We start from the raw sequence: 25313 nt of genomic DNA on the forward strand, positions 1-25313 counted from the left end.
CAGCCATACAGTAATGCTTCAAAAGTTCTAGCTTCTGTTTTACGTCCTTGCAATTTATGTGCTCACATTAATTCACTGTAGAAAAAGAATATATTTTATATTCTTAACCATCCGTGGTATTCTTGAATTACATCCTTATGGTCAGAGAATTTTTCTGTTATATTTTGTCACAGATTTTTTTGCTTTTTATTATTCTTAAAAAGTGGTAGAAACAACACTTTCACTTTAGAACATATAAACTAACAGCTAAAGAATCTAGACACAAAGATAGATAGATAGATAGATAGATAGATAGATAGATAGATAGATAGATAGATAGATGCAAGGTTGGAATAACCTGCTCTTACATTAACAATCACCTTTTTCCTACCCTTCCTCTATCTGTCTGTCTGTCTGTCTATCTATCTATCTATCTATCTATCTACCTACCTACCTACCTACCTATCATCCAAAGTCCTTAGTGAAATACTAGAGTTCAAAAAATGTACAAAACTTCTATCAGAGACAAATGAGACTGCAAAAGCTGTTAAGTGCATGGTCTGGTTGGAAAGAAAGCTGAAATGAGTTCTGGAATTGCATAAACCTAATCAAGTTCTTAAAAGTAATGCACAATGTATGTAGAGTGAACCACTCCTGAAAGTTTATGATGGACTTACCACGCATGCTAAAGTGATTGCCCACCTGAGTCCTGTAGGGGTTAAAAGATAAGAAGTGGGATAAAACCATCAACTTCTATCATTAGACCATTTGGAACTCAATTTCATTCCCCAAGAGCTGAGGTGCTTTTTTCCAGGGTTGAAACCTGGTTGATTCCTTTGTGAAACTGTACCACTGATGAACAAAAAATAAAACGAATCAGAAAATTATGTTCCCAATAACCAGGTGCTATATGAAGAGTACGTTGCAGGCCAAAGTGACATTACAGAGACTTGAAAAATACTCAGCCAAATTATAGTAGTTGTGTGACTGAACCAGTGATGAGGGGGAGACAGAACTTGACATTCAAGAGCAGGACTGTCTGTGTTCTAAAAACAGTTTACAGGCTCCACAAGACATCTGTGTTATTGTGGAAGGACAATCAGCAGAGTGCAAATGTCTAAAGAATTGGGTATCTCTCTCTATAAACTTAATTAAATTTATGGTTTACTGTTAGTATTTATGGACATGCTTACTATAAATATCAAGTATGAGAAAGTACATGATAGAGGGGCATAGCTACCTAGGAAACTTGTATAGTATATGGAACTGAATACATACATAGAAAAACTGGGATCTATATTCTTTGTTTTCCTGCTTCTTAAGTACAGGATCCCACTGATCGCTTTTCAGCTCAGTACTGTTTGCAGATAAACAATTAGTTGCTTTTTACCTTCTATCTGGCCTGGATAAAGAAACCTGAGCAACAATCTGATGTCAGTTTGAGGCTCTAGGATAGACAAATTCAAGGGAGTCAGTCTAGTTCCCGAGAGAGGCAAAATTAGGGACTGGTTTGAGAAATCAAGCTGCCCCCCGAAGTGATTAGTGGGACTCTGAAACCTTGCAAGGAATGGCCAACCCCTACAGGAAACCTTGATTATCTGGAAGAAATGCTCAAGAGTAGAAAAAGCATGTCTGTTTTCAGAAAGAGCAAGCTTATTAAGTTAAATTAATAAGTGACAATTATCTACTTTACAGTTAAGTGAACAGGAGGAGTTTTAAAACTTACTAATGCTGAATCCTAGAGTGTCATCTACACAATCAGAAAATATAAATCATGATTCCACAGAAGCTGCAAGAAGTGAGATTGTGGACTCTGTCAAAGCAAAAAGTTATTCACTTCTTTTTCTCCTCACTGCACTAGGAGGAAAGAGAGCCTTCTGAACACTCCCCCAGTGGAGTCTTTCAGACAGCTCCTATGCTTTCTATGAAACAACTTGGATGTTTCAATGGCAGCGAGGTGACTGGTACTGATTCTATGTTCTTGCACAGTTCCAGAGAACCCTGACTTCACTGTCCTTGGCTAAACTGAAACCTCTTTATGTTCTTATGTAGAACAACATGTTTTTAAGTAAAAATTCAGACTATCTATAATGCTCTAGCCACACGTTTTTCTTCAGCATCAGCTACAATATTATGTCACCACGGGACCAAAGAAAAAGTCTAATTTGCTGAATTTTTCACAAGTCTGAAAGACATTAAAACCAAGGGATCAAAATGTTCACACTCCTTTGTGAATCACAGTAAATTGGGACAGTCTGACACACAGCTTGTGAAAGTAAACACATCTGCATAATCCACAAATATCAGAGGATGCAAGAGTCACCAGCGGCAAGGCATCACAACTGGCTAGAAATAGATTCCAGTGTGATTTCAGTTGCAGTCAGGGCTGATTTGTTCGCTTACTAACAAGTCGAGCTTAGAAAGCACTATGGAATATATGTATAAAACTAAGTGGCCTAGGCATGAATACACTGAAGGGTTTAATTTCTTGATACTTGTGCTTCCTATAGCCAAAAGGTGGTAAATAGGGACCCTGACTGGCAATTGAGTTCCTACCAGCAAACAGTGACACACTCTTGACATGCTTTACCAATCCACAACACATTCCTGCTGGATCCAACACCTTTATCAGGAGGGTCCAAAGTACAACTGCTAAGGCAGAGGATGTCACCAACCTCAGGAACATGGGCATGAAGACCAACTTGCATGGATTTTAGAAATCAAAGGTACATGCATAAAAACACAAAAATCATGCTTAACAGGGTTAATCAGAGTCAAAGCAAAATATAAGGTGCTACAGTCACTATATATCTTATGATTTGTATCAACTCAAGAGATTCACTCTGAAGGTACTCTCAAGTTACAACTGAAAATGTTTCCCTTTATTCCTCTAGTATGATTTTCTTTATTATTGCATGTTGCCATTATATGCTCCCAACACTGAGGGGAATTTTTAAAAGTTCAAATCTCCCTTAATCAGTAGAGTTTCTCATGTTCTCTCACAATGGCTTATTTCTCATTTCTTGCTTAAAACACAGATCATGATTAGCATCAAAGAAAAGAGCCTTGACTTAAAATAGTGCAGATAAGGTAAATCTACAAATACTGTGAGAAAGAAGCCTTTGTACTGCAACAGAGTAGCAAGAGATTTTGAAAACCAGCTACAGTAATGACAATGCATTGCAGCTTTGTATTGCAATATGAAGTGACTACTATGAAGAGAGATTACATATGAACCTGTTCATCAAGTTAAAGTGACCCCTTAAAAATATACTGATGCTTCTTTTACCTGTTGCTGAGATACATGACAGTGGATTTTACAATAAGACTTAAATACTGTGGAACAAACTCCCAAACTACTCATCACAACAGATTCTGCCCACTTCTGTTCAAAAGAGAGGCACTAAAGCTAAATCAGTATTTATTCCCCTTCCCTGTTCCAAATCAGAGGAGACATTACATTTCATTTCTACAATCTGTATGACACTTAATTCTGTCAACTCAACCGATATTCTCTTGAAATGAAGAAATTGTGATTTAACTGAATTAACCCATAGTCCACATAAACACCCAATGATGTTTCACTAACATTTTTGGAAGAGACCCTAAGAACAGGCCAAACTATTAATCTGCTGCTTGTTGCTCTCAGAGTTCCATAGTGAACTTAGATACTTACCCTGGTTTAAGCAAGGAACCTATAAAGTTTAACACTGTTTTAAGAACATAGCATTCATATGTCAAGACTATCAAGCTTCAGCTGTGACAGTATTCTAAGCAGTAACACAGATTCACAAACAAGGCTTTAGCTGGATCTTCAACTCATTTCATATAGATCAAACAACCAAGTTTTACACTACTTTGCATTACTGTCATCAGGAATGGAATTAAGTGTGCATAGTAACTGTCAGTTATACCTGCTTATTGATCTGTAAGCAAATAGACACATTAGGTTGTACAGATACAGTATTTTTCATTTGTTCTTTACCACGCTATTAAATTATTCATGTTCTATTTCTTACCAGAAGAAACAGGAGATTCAGTATACTTGATATAAGGAGTACCATGTATTGTTGGATTTTACCTGAAGTTAATGACAGATAAAAACCTTTAAAAGTAAAAACAGAATCTATATGTAATCATCATACAAAACCTAACAACTCAAAACAACTCAAAACAACCAAAACCCCACCTCCATCCACCATGAAATCAGAAAATTTGAGCTAAGTACTTCTATCAGACCTTGCATACTGCATCTCCAAGTCCTTCCAGTAAAGAAAATCCTTTTCTGATAATTCTTCCACAAATGTTATAAATTGACTTTGCAACATTATGAACTAAATACTCCAACTTTAATATTTTGCATCCATACCAAAACCAACAGTTTTTACAAATAGTGTTATTTACTAAAACAATTCTTGTACAACAGTGCAGTATATCTAAATATATACATATGCCAACATCAAAGGGAGCATGAAAACAAACAAAACCAAAAAATGCACTTTGCTACTGTGTACACTTTATTAAAACCAAAGCAGACTGCAGCAGGCCTCTTTTCTTTTTCATGACAAAGACAAAAATAATTTGGATTTCCAGAAGCACATGCAGGATAGAAGAACAGAAAAAATTCTACCACCTTCTTGCCAAGGCAGCAGCATGAAAAGTGAAGTTTAGATCTGCAATTTTACATAGTAGCAAATGGAATGTTTTTAAACACTAATTTAAGAAACAAGGCTTCAAAAATGTACATAGTCTTTCTTACATATTGAAGCAAAAAGTTCAAATGTCAAGGCCTTCCTATGTTTTCCTAAGGTGTTGGATATTGACACATGAAGGTCAATATTCTTCATTGCAGCTGAAAATGAAAAAGGAATACCTGTAGTATGGAGTTGGTCAGATCTACTGAAATTGAATAACAGAGTAAAAAATGATTCTGCCTGCTCTTAGCAATGGAAGTTTTTGTAGCAATGGAGGTTTTTGTAACTTTATCTTTTCTTCAAAAACTCTCCTCCCAGTTTCTAACTGGAAAAATTATGCTCCCTTGTTCTTCAAAACAGATACATGGATTCCTTCTCCAAAGGAAGCTGCAGCTATGTAATTCAAAGTGCTGTTGCAGCTGCTGTAATTAGAGACGTTCTTTTTCATTCTGTCTGTGAAACCCAGCAGACAAGGAATAAGACCTTTACATGTAAAGACTACACAGATATATTTGAAATACGAGTGACAAATAAGGTGATATTAGAGAATATACTAAAAAAAAAAAAAAAAAAAAAAAAAAGGAGAATGAGGTATTAAGCAGTTCTCCAGTGTAAATCTGATGTTCCTGCCATCTAGATGAAATCAGAGAACTATAATAGCAGCCTAGACTTGATCATCGAAATATGTACATGTTATTAAAATTAAATTTACCTCCTTTGTTACACCTAAGCATCTCCAATTTGGCAGAATTCTCTGAAGTTCTGGTTGCTCAAATTCATTTCAGTTCTTCCCACCTGTTAGTAACTGTAGTTACTGACTGTAACTGGAGTAGTAACTGTACCTTGAGGGAAATATACTGCACCACACCACCACACCTGTTGTGAAGCATGAAGGAATTCTTATATTTTGTTCCTTTTTACTGCTGTTTTACTGCTGTCCATGTATGTTCTTTGCCCAATGACATTACATACACATCTTTCTGGGTACCAGTTACTAAAAAGAGAAAAGAGGTGGGTAAACATGTTGCAACTGTTACTGCAACTGCACACTCTGGAACATACTGCCAGGACAGCAGTGTAGGAAATCGTAACACACTGCCTCAGTATTCTTCCTGGGATGCTTTACAGTAAATCTTGACATCATTACTATGGCCACATAAATTGAGATGATACACATGGGTAAACTAGCTTTGCTTAGGAAGTAAAATGCACAGAAGGCACTTTCCAGGGTATGTTCCAGTTCATTATAAACAAGCCACTAAAATACCCCTTATGGAGTCAATTATTAACATTTTTGTATTCCTCAGTGAAAGGGTTAAATAACAAAGATTTATACAAAATATTATTAAAACACATTAGCCTTTCATTGACAATTTACATGTAAAGAGAAAAGACTTTCCAAAATCAGGTCTTCTATTGGAACATGAATAACTTATAATTTGCTGGGATTCTTAACTTGCAACAAGGTTAACTTACTGACACTTCCTTTATCTGTGAAAAAGCTTTTCCATACAGTAGCTGTACATGGACTTTTCCCTTTTTGCCCATATTCAGTGTTCAATACCACAGCAAGACAGAACATCTGTGAACTTGGGAAAAAATGCATAAACAAAGAATCTCAGAATAAAGAAAAGCCCCAGAAATAGCATCTCCACATTCATGATATTAAACCAGCTAAGAGGAACTGAACTGAAATATAACTGCTAAATTATCAGCTAGGGAGGACACGAGACGATGAGTGAAGGTATTAGTGCAATGACAGCATCTAGCAAGGCAGGAGGAGTAACTAGTATACTTTAGAGTATCTAGTATATGAGACACAACCAAAGGAGAAGATGAAATAATCTTTTCTGGTAAATGAGAACAATCAACATGAAGTAATAGAGCTCCAAATTCAATTTAATTGTATCTGAAACAGAAAAGGTAGGAGGCAGTAGGAACACTAAGATTCTGAACTTTAAAATCTAGTGATCTACCACACTGACTATGGACAATGAAAACTGATTCTAAGTCAACTAAAATTCACAATTGGTTACAGGAAAATCTTAGTGCAGTGACTCTAATAAAGGCATGAAAGAAAATAAAAAGTGTCCATCTTTTTTTCAGAACTTTTGTTGTCTTGAACTTACAGTGGCATTGCATTTTAGAAGGTGTTTTGGTCACAATGAACATACATGAAAGACGTGTAGTTTTCCTGAAGATGGATAAATGACCAAAATAAGTAAGTTGGAAAGTAGAAAAACTGAAGATAAATATAAGTTTTCAGTGTTCAAAGAAGAAATCAGGAATGAACATTTCAGTGTGTTAAGGAAAGATGACTTAAAAAATTTTAGAAACAAGACAAATAAGTAACAAAAAGCATTTTTGCTGAGTCATTTCTGTACAGAAGCTCCACAGGACCTTCTTAGGGAACACATGACCTAACATGTGGGAACCTAAGAATACAAACAGACAATGTCAGCTGGATTATTTTGATGTTTCAAGCCCCTACCTGAATCCAGGCTGGAAAACCATGGAGTAAGACTTTTTTGTGTGTGTAGAAATATTACATGCCCTTTCTAAAGAAAAGCACCCCTTTAATCTATTAAAAATTAGCTATGACAATATCTTGGATAATTTCTTTTTCTTTTTTTTTTTTTTTTTGGTATGTCCATTAAACTTTCACAGACATTTGTGATGATGCCAAGATTTAATGGCAGTTTGTGAGGGTGCTTAAAAATTCTGGAGAAAGAAAAAAATAATGTGAAAATACTAGTATCAAAACAGCCAGCTGGCTAGAACACCCTCAAACTAGAACACATCAGCTATGGACATATTTTGTAACCACCCCAGTTTTCAATTATGCAAAGCAGTCATCTGAAAGCATTAACAGGCAAAACACCAGTGACTATTAAACAGTGAAACAAAGGCATGTTAGGTAATTGTGAACAGACACAGCAGTGTATGGGATGAAGTCAGCATACAGTATAATGTACAATTGCAACACTTAATTCCAGAAGGATCACATTAAAATATAGTGCACAAAAGCAAACTCTTTCTGACACAGACACTAACAAGACTGAAAACACAGATCTGATGTTGAAGTCATCTAGTATTGCTCCAATTGGAATCAGAGTCGATGGAAAAGCGGACACCAAGATGCATTAACAGAATGAACATGAATGCAAACTAACAACACTCTTTGTACAACAAACTCTATCAGGCATATCTAAAAATGCTGCCTTTCCTCACCATCTTATTTTACAGCACCTCAGCTGTGGAAAGAAAATACCATGCCTTAAAGAGCCACCTGGCTAAGTTACTGAGAAACCCAAAAGTTTATAAAGGCCAATGCATGTTTCTGCAGATGAGAATTCAAAGTAACCTGAAAGTCAATGGAAATAAGATGCTTCACAAGCTATTCACACTTCAGAAGGGCTAGTCATCTCAAATGGTACAACTGGAAACTGAAACAGATGTTTAAGGCAAAAGTGTTTGTGTAAGAACAGTAAACAGAACAAATAGCTAAGCAAGGCCACAAGATATAAAATAAAGCCTGAAGGCTTGTTCAGCAAAGTGATTTAAATGTCCATAATTCTCCATGTTCTAATTAAGAAACTTGAATAAAGTAGTGTTACTTATGTGTGTTCCAGTTGAATACTCCATCATTTCTCCTCCAACTTACTCCTCTGTCTTTGGTGTAATCTCTACCAATAAACATAAAATACAGTTGTGGTTCTCATTGTAAAAAAAACAACTTGGAAAAAATAAATTACATGCTTGTCATGATAAAATGCAAGATCCTGATCTGTTGCATGGTCCCATGATATGTATAGCAGCCTCTGAACAGTAGTTTAAATTATTAATTATATCTGAAGCAGAATCATAATTTGCTGTTATCCCCTCAAATCCCTTCCCAGTTAACTAGTTTACTTTGGTAGATAAGCAATCTAATAGTCATGATATACTTGTGTTCAGTTCAAGAAGTAATAAATCCTAGACTCAGGTTAAGTTTGTAAGTTTGTATATAGACCTTAGCTTGTAAGTGTAGCCATGATATGCAGAATTACTGTTTTTCCTGCACTGGAAAAAGACACCACATCTGCCATAAAATGAGACAAAACTATTAAACCTGGTTGTCAGTTCATGATTAAACCAAAATAAAGTAAATTATTTTTAAACATTGTGTTAAATATATTCACATGATCACCATAGCTATACGAAATGGCCACTACTGCAATCACACACTATATGTACATAATGTATATGCCACAACAGTTTGTAAGTGTTGAGTTTTCACAGACTAGCCAATTTTACCAGACATAAATAATCTTGTACCAATTTTTAGGCATTTTAAAGGGAATTAAATGTCCTAAATACATACGTTCCTCTGCAAAATTAAAAAAAAAAAATCCTAAAAAGTCAGTGCAAATTGAACTTGTTCACCAAGATAGATTCTTGTTAAGCTGAGGATAAACAAAGTTTAAGAGATTAAAGGAAGAAACGCATAGAACTGCCAACTGCCTTTAGCAGAGGTTAAAGAAGACCGGGAATCAGAAGTCCTGGATCCTATAGCAGAGCCTTCTGTGAGTAACTATGTTGTGGTTGTTGAGGTGGCGGAGGCTGTGGCTGTTGTGGAGGTGCTTGCTGACTGCCTGCTGTCTGTGGCAGAGGTGTGGATGGTAAGTTATAGTTTGGCACCTGGGACATATTAGTTCCAGCATTCTGATAAGCAGCAACATCAACAGTAGCAGGTGGTGGACTATACACTGCAGCCTGGTTTGAGTAAGTATTTCCAGCAACAGAGCCAACCATTGCACTGAAAAAAAAAAAATTGGGGAAAAAAAAAAAAAAAAAAAAGAAAGGTAAATTTACAATTTACCAACAGATCAGCAACACTTTACTGCTTCTTCAGCTGTTTTATATATACATACACAAACATCTCCTAACTCTGGACACCTTGCATATTTACAACTATGGCAAATGAATATTCCGACTAAAACTCAAACACATTCCTCATATTTAAATACACCTAACGCACCTCCCATGGATTTAAAACTAAACTGCAAATCTATACTTTGTTCTATTTTGACATGTAACATGGAATGCCATCTATCTTCCATTCTGCTCACAAGTCAGGTGAAGTATGCAGAATACTTTATCAATATCAATTTATCATTATCAATAGACTCCAAATAAGTAACTTTTGGGCACAGAGACTAACAAATAATTCAATAACTGAAGTCGTGTGTCTCTCCCAACTTTATAAAATGAAACCATTTTATAGAGGAAAAAAAACCTGCCCTCATCTTTCCCTGGGGTCAATTCAAAACATTTTCACATAGAGGTAGCTTAGCCAAAGCTAAGTATCTTCACACATCTACCCAAAACAGAAAGCCACCAGTAGCTGCTTTATATCAGGAAGCTGTATCCATTTAACTGTTCATATCCCATTCACTTCTTTTGCAAAATAAGTGGAATTCTCCCCATGCTTTCACAGTAAAATATGTGGAAAGAAACATACAATCTACACTGCCTCAGAATCTATGCAAAGCCAGCCAGAGCAGAAAATAATCTTCATCAGTAAATTATTGAAAGTGGTCATTAAGTTATCTAAAATTAAAAATTAATCAGTCTCATCTATTTAATTTTCTCTAATTTTTCTTTTCCAAAAATCTGTATTGAAATTATGCATTTCTTATATAAAACATTAAAAACTAGAGAAAATTATAAAAACAACAGAGAAGTTTGAAGCTTGCCAGGGATTTTTATCAAATACACAACACCAATAAAAAACACTGGATATATCTGTACTGAAGTATCTTTCTGTCGTGCTTAAAATTATAGTTCTGTAAGAAAAAAAAATCTCCTTTAAATATAATCTTTTATGTTTAAATAGCTTTAAACAGGAATAGGAAAATCAAATATTAAATTACTTTGTGTATGATGTCTGTGTGGGCTGACCAGGCAGTACTGAGCTGGCAGATGGAGTAACTGTGCCTTGGCTGAGAGAAGAGAGTTGTTCAGGAGGGAGATTATAGCCTTGAACATGGCCCATCTGTGTACTCCCTGCCACCAAATATGTGTTACTTTGAGGTTGCCCTGGATAAACCTAGAAAGTTAAATAAAGGCATATTAAAAATAAAATACAAGAAAATCCGGTATTTAAAATTTGAAATTAGAACTTACAGAAGTCTCTCAAACCACTTACTACTGATATTTTAATAGAAAACAACTTATTATCTCCTATTAGGCGTTGCAGAATGAAAAAAATACCAGATTTTCAAAAGACACTATTTACATTTCTAACGTCAGACTTCAGTACTAAAAAGGTCACATAGTGTACTGGAAAAATTGTATTCCAAATTTTATTTTAATGGCTATCAATTATACTAATTAAGAGCTTCTACTTTTGAATTAATATACTGAGGGATTAAAATCATTAATAAATAGCAGTCCAAAGCAGAAAATTTTTTGATACCCAGATAACTTTCACTAAGTAGTCACTGAAATTCATGTAATTTCATGTAACTGTTCAGACTGCCATTGTAAAATTACCTGAGTGGAGCAGAAGGCAAAAAGAGATCTTAAAGAATTTCAATTGAAATAAATTTGTGTTCTATAACTAACTAGAGAAAAAGCTTCTTAGCAGATGTGTTAACTGTTTTCTAAATCACAACTAAATTTCTAAACTCTCAGCTTTTGTTTTGAATTCTTTGGCTTAACACAAAAAATGAGAAGAAATTACCATGTCTCTCACACAATTGAATTAATCTAAACTTACAATATACAGCTCTCCTATCTTAAGATACATGAATGTCAGATTATATGTTCATAAAAGGTTTATCCATATTGCTCACGAATTTTAGAAGGCAGGAAAGGCATGAGATTTCCTAACTTTTCACAACTTTATACTGGTTCATCTTGACCACCAAATTCAGTTTTTCCCTTTAACAATCCCCAGACACATGCTCATTTATAGAACACTCAAATTATTTCATAGGCTCACAATATGATTGCTTATCATATATGAACAGAAGACAGTGTTCCTCTATAATATAATGCATTCTCTTCTTTTAGCTTCCTACAAATATGTATTTACTTTCAGTGTCTTTTAAAACTAAATCCATTTCAACGTTTATATAATACTGAAGAGGTATTGAGTTGACTTGAATTCTTTTTTTACTCAGTCAAAAAAAACTTCCATTGGTATTTCAAAAAAGGAAATCAAAAGAAGAGATTGATTTTAGGATGGAGAAGGCATAATCTTAAGCAGGAATTGTACTCCTTTGGTTCTTTATTTTCTTAAACCCATTACACAAGAGACTGGCATCTTTAGTTTTTAATTTTATGTGCCAGTCAATAAAAAATGGGTTTTTCCTTGTTCAAAAAACAATTAAGCAGAAAAGAACTAGAAGTGTTACAACTTGAAAAAGGAACATATTCAAAGTTTTCATCTGATCACAAACTTTTTGTTTTTTACATACTGCGTTGCAAGAAACACTGGTCTTGAGAGACTTTACCTGAGGCAGAAAGATTACTTTAACCTAGCATTAAGGTAAGAGAGATCATAAAAAAACCCTTATTGGCATATTTAAGCCATCTAGAAAAGTATAATGTAAAAAAAATATATGAGCAAGGTTTGTGAATAATTTAGCTCATCTGGAGAACTGTTTATCATTAATAATATTTAAGAAATCAACATAGCTCAGTATGTACTTGATAATGTCAATGGCCATTAAAAGTTACATACATACCTGAGAGCCAGAAACACCAGATGACTGCATATAGTACTGTTGGTTTTGTAGTTTTGCATACATGGAATACATTGGGTCTTCATTCATCAGTTTGTTATACAAAGAAAGAGCCTCCATTGCTTTAACATTGAGCTCTGAAAGTTCTGAATGCTTCCTAGAAAATACATTTTACAGCTTATTCTACAGTTTAGATAACTTCAGAACAGAACAGACAATCCAGGAAAAATTTCATGAGGTGTAATAAGAGACATACTTGTACTGCCTATGAAGCAATGTCTGACAAGTGCCATAACATCAAGTGATACAATGCTATAAAATACTATGTAACTAGGAAAAAAAACCTTCAGGCCTCCACCAAGATGAGAAGCTACTAATAAATACACCTGTTTTATTTGCCAGTATGCTCAGATATTATTAAGATATTATTAACTAATAACAGAGGTCTATTAAAGGACAAATTTAATTTGAGTCCAAACACGTGTACTTTACCTGTCTATATCTTCCAACTTTTCATCTATGAGAGGTCCCATCTGGTGGCACATTGCTAGAATAGAAAGACATTAAAACACATCAAAGTAATAAACCTTTCCATACTGCAAGTCAGAAAGGAGCTTTCTAAAAAATTATCAGATTGCAATGTGTAGATGCTAACCCATTGCTTTTTTAAAATCCCTCCTATAATCTGTATGCCAAAAAAATTACAGTAACAGAGGCAGTGTCATGAACAATTTAAAATAAAATACAGCAGAATCTTTCAGTAGTGGTACACTTTAAATATGCGAATTTAAAAAGAAAATAAATACAGTGAAACATAACACACTTAACATCCAGAGAGTGCAAAACTGAGACTATTTTGCACAAAAAAGTTCAAGGAAATTTGAAGGGTGATCTCTTCTTCAGGGAGGGCAGAAACTCTGGGAGAAGATGTAAAACCTGGTGTAAATTCTGATTATTTTTATGTATAACACGAAGTGTGGTAAGAGGCATTAGAAGGACTGCTTATATATCTGCACTACTGCCAACCACAAACACTGAGCTCCTCAAAGTGTTGGGATGAGCTGTCCAATTCAAAGACATTAGTGACTGGACATCTGGATGGAGGAAGAAATTAGTGGTTTTTTTCAAATGTTGATTAGCACCTGCCACAAGTGGCAGGAACCCAAGATCCAACACATATCTATAAAAAAATTCCCAGAAACTATGCCTACCTAGCTACCCAAGATCTGAGTGTAGAGCAAATACAGTCTTGAATATGGCATTGTAGAACTATACACAGACAAACATATGACAAATGTTTTTGCAGATGGCTGAGGAGTTATCATCTGACTACACTACAGTTTTCAGATTACAGGAGTAGTTCCACAGTTTAACATAACTCATAGCATTCAGCATTGTTCTAAAGATCTCACAACACATTTTGAAAGAAGATTCTACTGTAAAACCTCTACCTGGAGGCTGGTTGACAAACATACCTTTAATTTCTTTGCCTCTGTCCTGACAATCCACTTAGACAACAGCCTCTATAACTATATGAGGCACTTAAAACATCCATGTTTCCTCCTACCCTCCTTCAGCTTTAGAAGAACTACAGTATGTGCAGACACATCCCTGATGTGCAGTTCCTAAAACAGGATTAATTTACAGGTTTTGTACTTCAGTCTCTTAGCAGTGGGAAACAGGAACTGAGAAAATTACTGCTCAGGCCCCTTTTTCAGGCTTGGTTGTGGTGCACACATTAAGCTGAATTATTTTTATAATTCACATAGTTTAAAATTAATATAGGTAATTGCTAGAGAGGAAAACAACAAGAAGCCCCATGAAACTTTCTTACCCTCGAGATGAAGCAATTCTGGGAGATCTGGCTGGTCATCAGATGGATCTGCACTTTGTAACATCTGCAAGAGTTGATCCATTTTATCCTAGAACACAAATTGTGTAACTTAGGGCATACATGGGGAGAGGAAGAGTTAACAGTTTCAGGATAGTAAATTAAAGCAGCTATTTAAAGTAGTCATTTGGATCACTTGGGATTTGCAGATCATCTAGACTAACTTTTAGAAAACACAAATCACACATACTACTTCATAGAAATGAAGATGTTTGAACAATGAAAAGCCCAATGATAAAAATTATTAGTAGAAACAAGTGAAATGTGCAGAACAACCCTTTATTCCCAGAAGTCATTCTAAGCCTTATTTTCTGAGTAGTTTCTATTTTCCCTTTCTAGTTATTATATATGCAATGCTACCACCTAGTGGGATTAGTGCAAAAGTTTTGACAGAATGCATAAAGAGTATTATTTTTAAGTGTACTTAAATCTAAGTTCACTGAAAACTATTCTGCATTTTCCAACACCCATCAGCACATGAGCAATGTCATTATTAATACTTATAAAAGAGTTTCTTTAAAATTATGTGGGGAGGGATTATATAGTTGATTTCAGAATAAGCCATCCTTGATTAACCAGCTTAAAAGCAACCTATTTATAAAAATAGAAAAGGGTGTAAATTAAGAACCATAGACTCTCTAAAAAATATGTCTTGCAATCAACTATACTGCTTGACCAAACATTATATGTAAATGATTAGAATAGCTGAGTGCTATCAAGGAAATAGCCTTTAACATGCCAGAGTTACATAGGTCGTATCAAAGCAAACACTAAACCCATGTTTTTTCCTCCTAAATCTCAGGAAAGGCAGGAAGAAACTAAACAAACTACTTCCTTTAAAATTATACTATGATAATTTTCAGAACAAAACACTAACACATAAACTAGCAGGGAATAACAGAAAACAAAAGGTGGAAGGCACTTATAGGCAGGGCTGAGATAAGCTATTTGGGCACATTACAAACTTAGATCTGTTGGGAGGAAGAATATTTGAGGCAGGAGTTAAATAGGACTTCAGAAAGGCTGTAACTGATTTTTTCACTTCAAAAAGCAATGCCAGAACCCTAGTTGAGAAAGAAATGGAAGGTCATGAGAGAGAAAGCAATAAATTCTCAAAGGAACAGTTTTAAGACCCCTGGGATAGAAATGAAAAATAAAGAAAAAGGCAGGGAAAAGCATCTAGAGCTGAGAGTTTCTGGGAACCTTGCAGAATCACTGTGAGGAGATTGCGCAGATCTCACGAACACATTACTGACAAAACAACAGAAAGCTCATTTTGCAGAGAAGGAAAGAGACCTTTCAGACTGTGGGGAGATGATTATACTGGAAATAAATCTAAGCCAGCATTCAGGGTGGATATCACTGAGATATCCTTAAGTACATAAAGCAAAACTTGAAAGTAAATGCGTCAGTCCAACCAAGCTTCTAGTTTGGAGGTGAACAGCTGTACAATCCTGGAATAGGGCATTAAATGGAATAGTCTCCACATCCAGTTTCAGAAATTCCTAAGAACTCTGGGACACACAAATACATTAGAATACTGCAGATTATTAATTTTTTCCTTTCCCATTCTCTTTTGATTATGTTCTCCTGATATTTCAGATTGTTCTTGAGGTACAGTATGAATGCACATATTTAAATGAACTGGCAGTTGAAAATCAATACTTGTATCACACTTACTTCATCAATATAAACTGGTTCAGGCTCAGGTTCTATTGTCTCTACTTGAACTTCATCGCTGAACTGCACTGTTTTCTTCTCAGCTTTCACTGTAAGATAAACAGACAGGTTTAATTTTATAAAATAGAAATAAACAAAACAATGACAAAACCCATAACACCTAGTATCTTGTCTCAGTACTTTGCATTTGAAGCATCTACTGTGAAAATTAAAAAAAAAATAAATAAATAAGAAAATGAAATAGGACTAGTGGGTCAGGTTGAAGAGAAAACTGGTAAAATCATTGGTGACAAACTGAAACCTTCTTTTTTCCAGAGCAAAGTATAGACTCAAAAGTTCTCAAAATGTGCTATTCTTTCTCCATCAAATAGTACCTGAAAAAAATCTCACTCCTCCTTACTGAAGGCCACAACAAAAAACTCTGCTGACCTGCTCATACCTTTGCCACACTTATCACAGGAGATTATTCTTGCAACCCCATCAAATTTACAGAAATCAGTTCTAGCATCTTCAAACCTTGTCTAATAGTGAATATTTTAATATAACTATTTCCAGTAGGTTAAACTGATCTAAATAGATACATGGTAACCAGTATGTAGACAATGCTCCTCCTATTATGCACATGTACATGTTCAAAGGCCTCATCTGGCCTGGGACCTTTGGTTTTTCCTTGATTAGACATATACCACTGCAATCAGGCAAAAAGGCAATTTGGAAGGAAACTGCTGTTGCCTACATTTATCTAGGTGTCAATGGAGTTGTTAAATGAGTCTCAAGGAAGCTGCTTGTTGAAGGAAGCTACTGACAAAGTCAGCAGTAAACAGCAACATATTTTACAGCAGATATCAGTTTGGACAACCTTGATCTGTCATATACAGATATGACTGCTGCTTTTGAGAACACAGCAAAGGCTCCTCAGGTTCACTCTGAGTATCACAATAACTTGCAAATGAACTCCATCAGAGGGAAAGGAAATTCAAAAAGTACAACACAGAAAAGTACCCCTTGGGTCATGGCAAGGCTTAACATGTACAAAAAAATAGTTACTTACTCATTTCTGGCTCAGCAGAAAGATCAGCTGTTACAAAATTAGATGGAAACAATCCTATACCCTGATGAGTTTCACCTTTCCACCAATTTGGATCACTAAAGATAAAAAAAATTATTAAAAAACCCATACATTAAAAAAAACATCCTCACATGGAATTTTCTTAAGAATTGCACTTTACAAGGCCTTTCTACTACTTGTACATAAGTACAATTTCTATATAGGCAGAAATCTTTAAACAAGAATCTTTATGCAATTACCTTTGTATGTAAAAAATCTAGGAGATAACTAAATAAAGTGTTTACTATATAAGTATATTTTATTGCAACTGTATTCCAATGGATGAGTCTGCACAGAAGATACAATTATTCTCAATTTATTTTTACTTTGTAATATACTTCTAGTAGGCATTCTCTATAAATTACCTGTCATCAAGAATAGTTATAAGTTCTCCAGCTTTAAAAGTTAATTCGTTGTCTTCAGCAGCCTCAAAATCATAGATTGCACGAACCTTTCGGCCCTCATGTTTGGGATTTGTTAAAAGGCTTGAGGTGCTTGGATACAAACTGGAAAGTGTTGTTTGCTGTTGCCTTTGTTCTTTTAGTGACAGTTCAATAGCTACAAAAGAAGAGTTACTCACATGTAATTTCCTTACAAAAATGGGTTGAATTATACAAAATTTAACTGTGTAAAAACTTTTAGAATAATTCCATTCCTGCTACGTCATGATCAACTTCTGCTTTTCACCTAGAAATAATGGTAAAAACCAAAAACCAAAAAGATGTTTATTAACAGAGAGCACAATTCTGCCTATAGATTTACTGAGACTTTCAGTATGGACAGAATGAATAAATATCACCTAAACACAAATGAAGTGAACTTCACATAATTAAGTAATTTTTATTTTCATATTATTGTTATTAACTTTAACTGATGTCAAGTGTACTTATTAGCATAAACAAGATGTTCAACTTCTCCAGATGTCTTGAAACATTAAAGAAATTCAGCTATTCAGGTACACATTGTTTCTTTGTGATATCAGAGGTCATTGGTCTGAATTAATAGTTTAAATTGCAAATGAATGTGCTACATTTGCCTCAGGGATAGGGAAAATTCAAGTGCAGAACATTTCCACAGTGGAGCACATCACTAATATGAGATTTTTGCAGATTTTTTACTCTGTTGTTGCAGTTTGGCAAGGGAAAAAAGTACAAACCAGGAACATTTCATATTTTCTTACCCATAGAATAATTTTCATCTCTGCCTCTTCAGGAAAGGTACAAAAAGGAACTGAAATCAAAACTATAATCCATAAATTTACAATTAACATAGAGGAAAGAAGCAAAATATTTGTTCCCACTTTATTAGATATTTACCAATATATTAATCACATCAGCAAGTTAATGCTCTCACCTTTAGCTAAATCTTCCTCTTCCTTTTTGTTGGCTACTGTACCAGGATCTTTGGCAACCAGTGCCGGACTTGCTTTTGCCTGTTCAGCAGCCTAGTCAAAAGTAAGAGATGAAAAAATGCATTTAAAAAACCTGACAATGCACTGAGTTCATCATTTTTATTTGTATTTACCTGCTACCTAAAAATCTAAAGTAAACCAGAGCATTACATAACTCAAAGGAGTGTTTTATTTGGACTAGAGAGATTTCATTTTGTTTGCCAAAAACATTACCAAATTCAAGACTACAAACTGTTAAATACAGAACTGAGAATAAAAAGAACCTGTGATACCCTTAGGACAGATCACAGAATTTAACATACCTGTGAACCAATAGCTGGGAAAGTAACTCCTTGCTCCTTAAGATTTTTTATCATAGCAGATATTAAACTAAGCTGTGGATCATTCTTGAATTCATCAGTCCATTCCACCATAAGGGCCTTCAGCTTCTCACAGACTTTTGGATGACCCTGCAAGCACAGTAGAAACTAGTTAAATAATGTATGAATCTGATCTTAATCCCTTAAATTCAAGTAATTTCATGTTATTGAAAATATAAACTATCTAGGCAATGTCTAGATTTAACTTTTCTCTGTCTGATTTGAATTTTCTATGAATTGTATAAATCAAAGTCATGCATTACCTTATTCAACACATTGCTTACTTCACTGGCAAAATCTCTTGAGCAGACTTCTAAATGAAAGATTTTACCACAGTTCGATACACATGCTCCTAAAAGCTAAAGAAAGAAAGATTAAAATGCAGAGAAGGCTTTTTTTCACTATAACTATTCAGAAATGAAAAGCACTACATTGAAAAGAACCTACTGTTAATGCTTGCATAGCAACATGAGGATCTTTATGGTTTACTCTCTTCATAATAGAACGGAGACAGTCCTTAGGCCTAAAAAAGACAGATTTTGAAAAATGGAATAGAATGAACATTTCCTCCTGTACACATAACAATGCATGACAATCTTAACAGACAGCAAGCTCTCCTTAACATTGCCTGGGAATTATTTAGCAGCTTGTATGTACAACATTGAAAAAAAAATTAACAGTTGTAGCCATTTCTATCTGTAGGATTGCTTATTAAAAACCCTTACAGTTACATTACTTTTCGTAGTTAGTGAGAATTACTGTTAACACTCCAGAAGGCATAAAATCCCTTGCAATTAAGAGAACTGCAATTCTCTGTAGTTCCTGCACCTACTTCTCTGTACTCCATACACACAGCTAAGAACATCTGCTTGCATAACAGTAACCAACACCCTTCCTACCACCTTTTTTAATTGCCACCACTACATTCTTCAGAATCTTTTTAATCCACAGAATAACATTTATAAAGAAAATATGCAATGAGAAAATAAATGCTAGAAAACCTGTTAGACACTCTACATCAAATTTTCAAATCAATTAAAAATAGAATTCAATTTTTACCCATGTTGTCATAGATGGAAATACTGCAAATAGGATATTTAAAAAAGAATTTGAATGGGAGCTTCAGACATAGTTTACTATAGCAAATTCTGTGTGACTTTCTGCTACTTTATTCTGTCTTTAAAGATAGTAAAATGCTAAGCAAGGCTGGGGTAGGAATCATCATGGGCATATAATCTGTGAATAGCCCTGAAAAGATAAGCCTGAAAGAGAGTAGGCAGGACAGGAAGAAAACAGAGGGCAAATTCAAACTAAGAGATTTTATTAATTTCTGCAGTATTTATAGTAACTTTTTTTTTAGAAACAAAATTATTTTGCTATTCTTTTTCTATTGAGCTGATATTCAAGAACTAACATGAAACTCAGGTATATGCTACACCACTGCTCAGCTATACTATATTTGGCAGTGTCTGTATTTTACAGAAATGTCCCCTTCATATTTAGTAGTACTAATTATAGAAAATGCTGTCACACAGCAAGACCACATATTGCTTGTTGTATACCACCATATAACCAATTATTCCAAATGAGGGCCATAAGGCAAGTGCTGCCTGTTACCTACTAATTATGCAGGAGTTCTCATTGAGAAATTTAATTGAGAAAGAGTACATGCTAAAATATTCAGAAATTATTGCCTTTTTTAACCATTACTGTATGAGTAGGCCTTTCAATGTGATTTGAGCACAAACAGGAAAAAATGTGTGTCCATTAATTGTTAAACCAGTACCTATAAAGGTAGGATGTATGATAAAGACCTCAGCAATTCAGGAACAGGATCCATTAGCCTATGATTTTTTTCATTAAGGAATCCAAAGTCATATTAAAAATGACTAAAGTAATGAGAAAGCCTCAAAACCAAATATTCTTTCACATGTGTCAGTACAACTTATAAAAGGTAAAAAAAAGCCAAGAAAAAAAACAGTAATTAAGAAAAATGGCTTAAAGTAATCTATTTGTTAATATATTGAAGAGAAATTATTCATATTGCAGTTATTTTTTTAACATACTCAATATTTTTAATTTATATCTACACACAAAAAAAAATCCACGCTCACCATAAGACTTCCTATTCTACACAGAACTATAATCCTCATTTTTACTTCAGATGAATTCACCATAAAATTTAGTTTGTAAATTATAAGAAGTACTATGCAGAAACCAGAGGGAAGGCATGCACCCTGCAAGAAGAGAATTCTACCTATTAGGCTGCAGTTCTGCACAACGATTCTGCAATCAAAATTTCAGAGGCAGCACAGTGAGTGGGAATAACAGTAGGGTGAAAGTAGGTCATGGTACAACAGGAGCTATGGTATTATACGCTCAGTTGGGTGAAAATAGGTCATGATACAATAGAAACTATGGTATTGTACACTAATATAACATTCACAATAAATTTCACTTTTAGTTTTAGAAAGTAAAACATTTGATCACATTGTATGTAACAAAGACAAAATTAATAGCAACTGGAATTTACAATACTTCTCTGCATTAAATATTTCATATCTTTTCAGGAATTTAGTGTTAATTTACAGTCTAAAGTAACTGATTGTGGGGCTCAAGAGTACACAGGTGACACAAATCTCCTCCCTCCTTTAGAAACAAGCTAGTCCAAGACCTTCCTGGTCAGCCTGACACAGACTAGGTAAAATGCCACTGAGATTGGGTAACTTGAGGGCAAATGGGTGGTGGAAATAGAAGTTAGTTTGGAAGACTATCAAGTAAACAATTTTACTGTTCTCTCTTGCATGAGCAGGCACAAAAAACCACCAAAGAAGAATGAGCTAAACAGTAAACTGACTCACTGAGGCAGTGATTAATCCATAATGACTCAGGACAATGTTAGGCAAGCAGCAATATAAACAAATCACTTCTCAATGACAATTTTTCAATATCCATCCTTCCTCCCAACAGAGTGTGCTGCAGCAAACATTTCTATTTTTGCAACCACTGGTGTCTCTCCTAGTCACTGACTTAATTTTTATCAGCCATCATTTTTATTGAGTAACTTTTCTGGATAAAAACTAATGCTGTTATAGTTTCAGACATAAAGACCTGTATGTCTTTACTGGCTGGCACTACACTGAGTGAGAAAGAAGGGCACCGGGGTGGGGGAGGCACTTCAGGATAAAATATGCCATATGTAGCCTTTGATTTTTCCCCTTTATGATGCTTAATGAATTTTGCAAACTTTTAACAATATTCTACTCAAACCTGGTAAACTATAAAAAAATCTAAACTACAGATTGAGTTGTGTAAGCTTTTTCACTACAGAAACCCAACACTATGCAAAAATCTAGACCTAGTCAGATGATTCAAAATGCCAGTTAAAAATGATGGAAGTTTTTAAAATAAGCAAGTTTTCAATAATGCTGTATAAAAATAGAAAAAATATTATCTTTAATGTAAAGCCTTTTTAAAATCATGTTTCCTTGTTGAAAAGGCAACTTGCTCATTGAACTACCAATATTCCCCAAAAATAGGATGCAAACAATGTAATATGCAACTGTTGAGCCGTACAAGTCTCTAAAATAAATTCAGAGATTGAAAAGCCACGTTGATTGTCTCCTGGTTAGATAAACTTTATATCGTCTTAAGAACCTGATGTTATACATGCAAAAAGTATCAAGTTAATTCCACACATATGGTAATTATTTATAAATGTTACTGAAAAAAAATGCATACCATTAAAATATTACTGAATCTTGAAAAATCATAGAATCATAGAATGGCTAGGATTGGAAGGGACCTTGAAGACCATATAGTTCCAACCCCCCTTTATAAGCAGGAACACCTTCCACTACATCAAGTTGCTCAAGACCCCATCCAACCTGACCTTGAACACTTCCAGGGATGGGGCAGCCTCAACTCCCCCAAGCGACCTGTTCCAGTGTCTCAGCACCCTCAAGGAAAGGGATTTTTCACTCCTCTTTAACCTAAATATCCCCTCCAAGTTTTAAACCATCATCCCTCATCCTCTTGCTACACACCGGTGTAAAAAGCCCCAACCCCCCAGCTTTCTTGTAGGCCCCCTACAGGTATTGGAAAGGCACTAAAAGGTCACCTTAGAGCCTCCTCTTCTCCAGGCTGAACAACCCCAACTTCCTCAGCCTGTTCTCATAGGGGACGTGCTCCAGCCCTCTGCTCATTTGTATGCTCTCTTCTGGACACACACAAGAAGCTCTGTCATTCTTATTTGGGGGACTCCAGAACTGGACACAATACTGGAGGTGGGGTCTTACAAGAGAAGAATAGAGGAGGAAAACCATCTCCTTTGACTGTCTGTCTATGCTTCTTTTGATGCAGCCAAGGACCCAGTTGTATTTATGGGCTGCAAGCACACAATGATGGCTCATGTTAAGCTTCTGGTCCAGCACTACCCCCAAGTCCTTCTCCTCAGGACTGTCCTCAATCCTTTCTCTTCTCAACCTGTACTAGTGCTTGGGATTGCCTCGACCCAGGTGCAGAACCTTGCGCTTGGCCTTGTTGAACTTCATGGAGTTTGCATAAATCCACTTTCTGAGCCTGTAAAGGTCCCTCTGGATGGCATCCCTTCCACCCAGCAGGTTGACCTTGCCAACATTTTGGTGTCATCAGCAAACTTGCTGAGGTCCATCCATTGAATCTGCATCGTTCCAGGTAAGAGACCAGAATGTCTTGTGGGACAGTGTTGAATGCTTTGCACAGGTCCAGGCAGATGATGTCTGCTGCTATGCCTTTGTGAGACTGACTGACTTACAGTGCCATGGGTCTTCTTTTTCTCCTTTTTTGAAAAAAGAGGCAATTTTTAGCTACTGGTGATTCTTTGTAACCAAGCCATAGCAATGTAAAAAATTACTAGTAGTAATTCTGTTACTGAACTGTAACCAATTTAAGCTTAAAATGCAGCAACTTTGTAGCATAGCAGGTTTTCAACAATTGCTCTGGATGCAAGCAAATTGTTGGCAGACTTGAATGAAACAAGTGTGCTTTAATTAAGCATAGTCCTCCTAGTGCACCTTCAGGTGTAAAGCAATCTAAATCTAATATGCTGCAGGCAAAGAAAATCCAGAAAGAGATTTTATAATCTAAACTACTGCTAATAACTGTAACAGACTGCTTGTACTGAACCAAATTTGGTTAAAAGATTAAAGCAGATCCCAGTTAACAAGACTAGTATTCTTGCCACATGAACTTAAACTGCAGGAGAATTTCAAACAGTGTAGCATTTAAACTTCTTAATGGGGAACTTAGTCTTGCTTTACCTTGCTTCATCATGACAATCCAGCAAAACATCGGAAACCTACAAGCAGCAAGTTTTATCAGAATGTACATTTAAGCAATGAGTCAGTTGACAGTGTATTATAAACAGGGTATTACCAAGATTAAAGTCACAGCCATGGTAAAATTACTGATTATTAAAAAAATAAATAAATAAAAAAATAAAAAAAGAAAGTAAAATGCACAAACAAAACCCACAAACCATTAACAGAATTTCCAGCTGTCCTAGAAAAATTTATCTGGACATTAGGAGATCTCTAGCTCTGTCAGTATTTCCAAGCAGCTGTCTTTTGCAGCTACATACATCTGAGCACTAAATTGCTCTCATGACTACATGTTGCCTATGGAAATACTTTCAGCAATCAACTCGAACAGGCTCAGCAGCAACACCCTCATGGAGCAGAGATGCAGTTTTACTAATATGAAGCACTATTAACAGCTGGCCAGGTGTTATTTTAACGAGTTACAAAAGTCTCAATGTGCCACGCTATTTATAAGTACTCCTCTAAGACCTTCTCTAATCCCAAGGACAAGGAATAAGCTTATTTGCAAACCTGTGCTTTGAAACAGAAGTCCTAGGAGGGAATTTGCTGTCTGGTATCTCATACTGTTTCCCACAGTCTTACGTGGCAATCCAACTCTTTCTCAGAGAATCATTCCACTAGACAGCACCAATGGCATAAATTTTTAAACCTGAATTGCTAGAGGGAATGCTTGGACCAAGATGCATTTAAAACCTTTCCAGAGCCTAATGCTGTGTTTAATAAAAACACTATCAACACAGAAAAATAATGTCTTTAAACTGTATTTTTCGTTTGGTAACTCAAATTTTTCTTTAACTTTTCATGTCCAAAAGAAAAGTGCAAACACAAAGTCTATGAAACAGTTCAGTGCAGAATCAATAATGGGAGCATTAGTGATCCATATTAAGATCCATAATAATTAAGATTAATATACCATTTTGAAAGTGTACATTTATCAAATCCCCAAAGTCATGCAACAACTTCTTAAAACAAGGGGAAAAAACACAGAACCTCATTGCTTTCTGTGACAAGGACACTCGTGGTCTGCTGATGAGGACAAGGGAAGGGCAGCAGATGCTTTATACCTTGGTTTTAGCAAAGTTTTGACAAACACGTGAA

The 25313-nt window shown here is 35.3% G+C and overlaps 1 protein-coding gene across 1 annotated transcript in view; it reads right to left on the minus strand.

Moving 5' to 3' along the window:
• Positions 1 to 3785: 3785 nt before the first annotated feature.
• The window catches only part of STAM (signal transducing adaptor molecule), a 32640-nt gene continuing 11112 nt past the window's right edge, over positions 3786 to 25313 (minus strand). Inside the window, exons 3-14 of the mRNA XM_030445423.1 lie at positions 19303 to 19378; positions 19119 to 19214; positions 18799 to 18945; positions 18439 to 18529; positions 17451 to 17643; positions 17029 to 17123; positions 15978 to 16066; positions 14241 to 14328; positions 12899 to 12953; positions 12410 to 12563; positions 10589 to 10764; positions 3786 to 9471 (exon numbers count right to left, since the gene is read on the minus strand). Of these exons, the coding sequence (XP_030301283.1) occupies positions 9222 to 9471; positions 10589 to 10764; positions 12410 to 12563; positions 12899 to 12953; positions 14241 to 14328; positions 15978 to 16066; positions 17029 to 17123; positions 17451 to 17643; positions 18439 to 18529; positions 18799 to 18945; positions 19119 to 19214; positions 19303 to 19378 (1510 nt within the window). The 3' untranslated portion in view covers positions 3786 to 9221. The remainder of the gene's footprint in view (positions 9472 to 10588; positions 10765 to 12409; positions 12564 to 12898; positions 12954 to 14240; positions 14329 to 15977; positions 16067 to 17028; positions 17124 to 17450; positions 17644 to 18438; positions 18530 to 18798; positions 18946 to 19118; positions 19215 to 19302; positions 19379 to 25313) is intronic.

Source organism: Calypte anna, chromosome 2 (assembly GCF_003957555.1).
Source record: "Calypte anna isolate BGI_N300 chromosome 2, bCalAnn1_v1.p, whole genome shotgun sequence".
Taxonomy (NCBI): domain Eukaryota; kingdom Metazoa; phylum Chordata; class Aves; order Apodiformes; family Trochilidae; genus Calypte; species Calypte anna.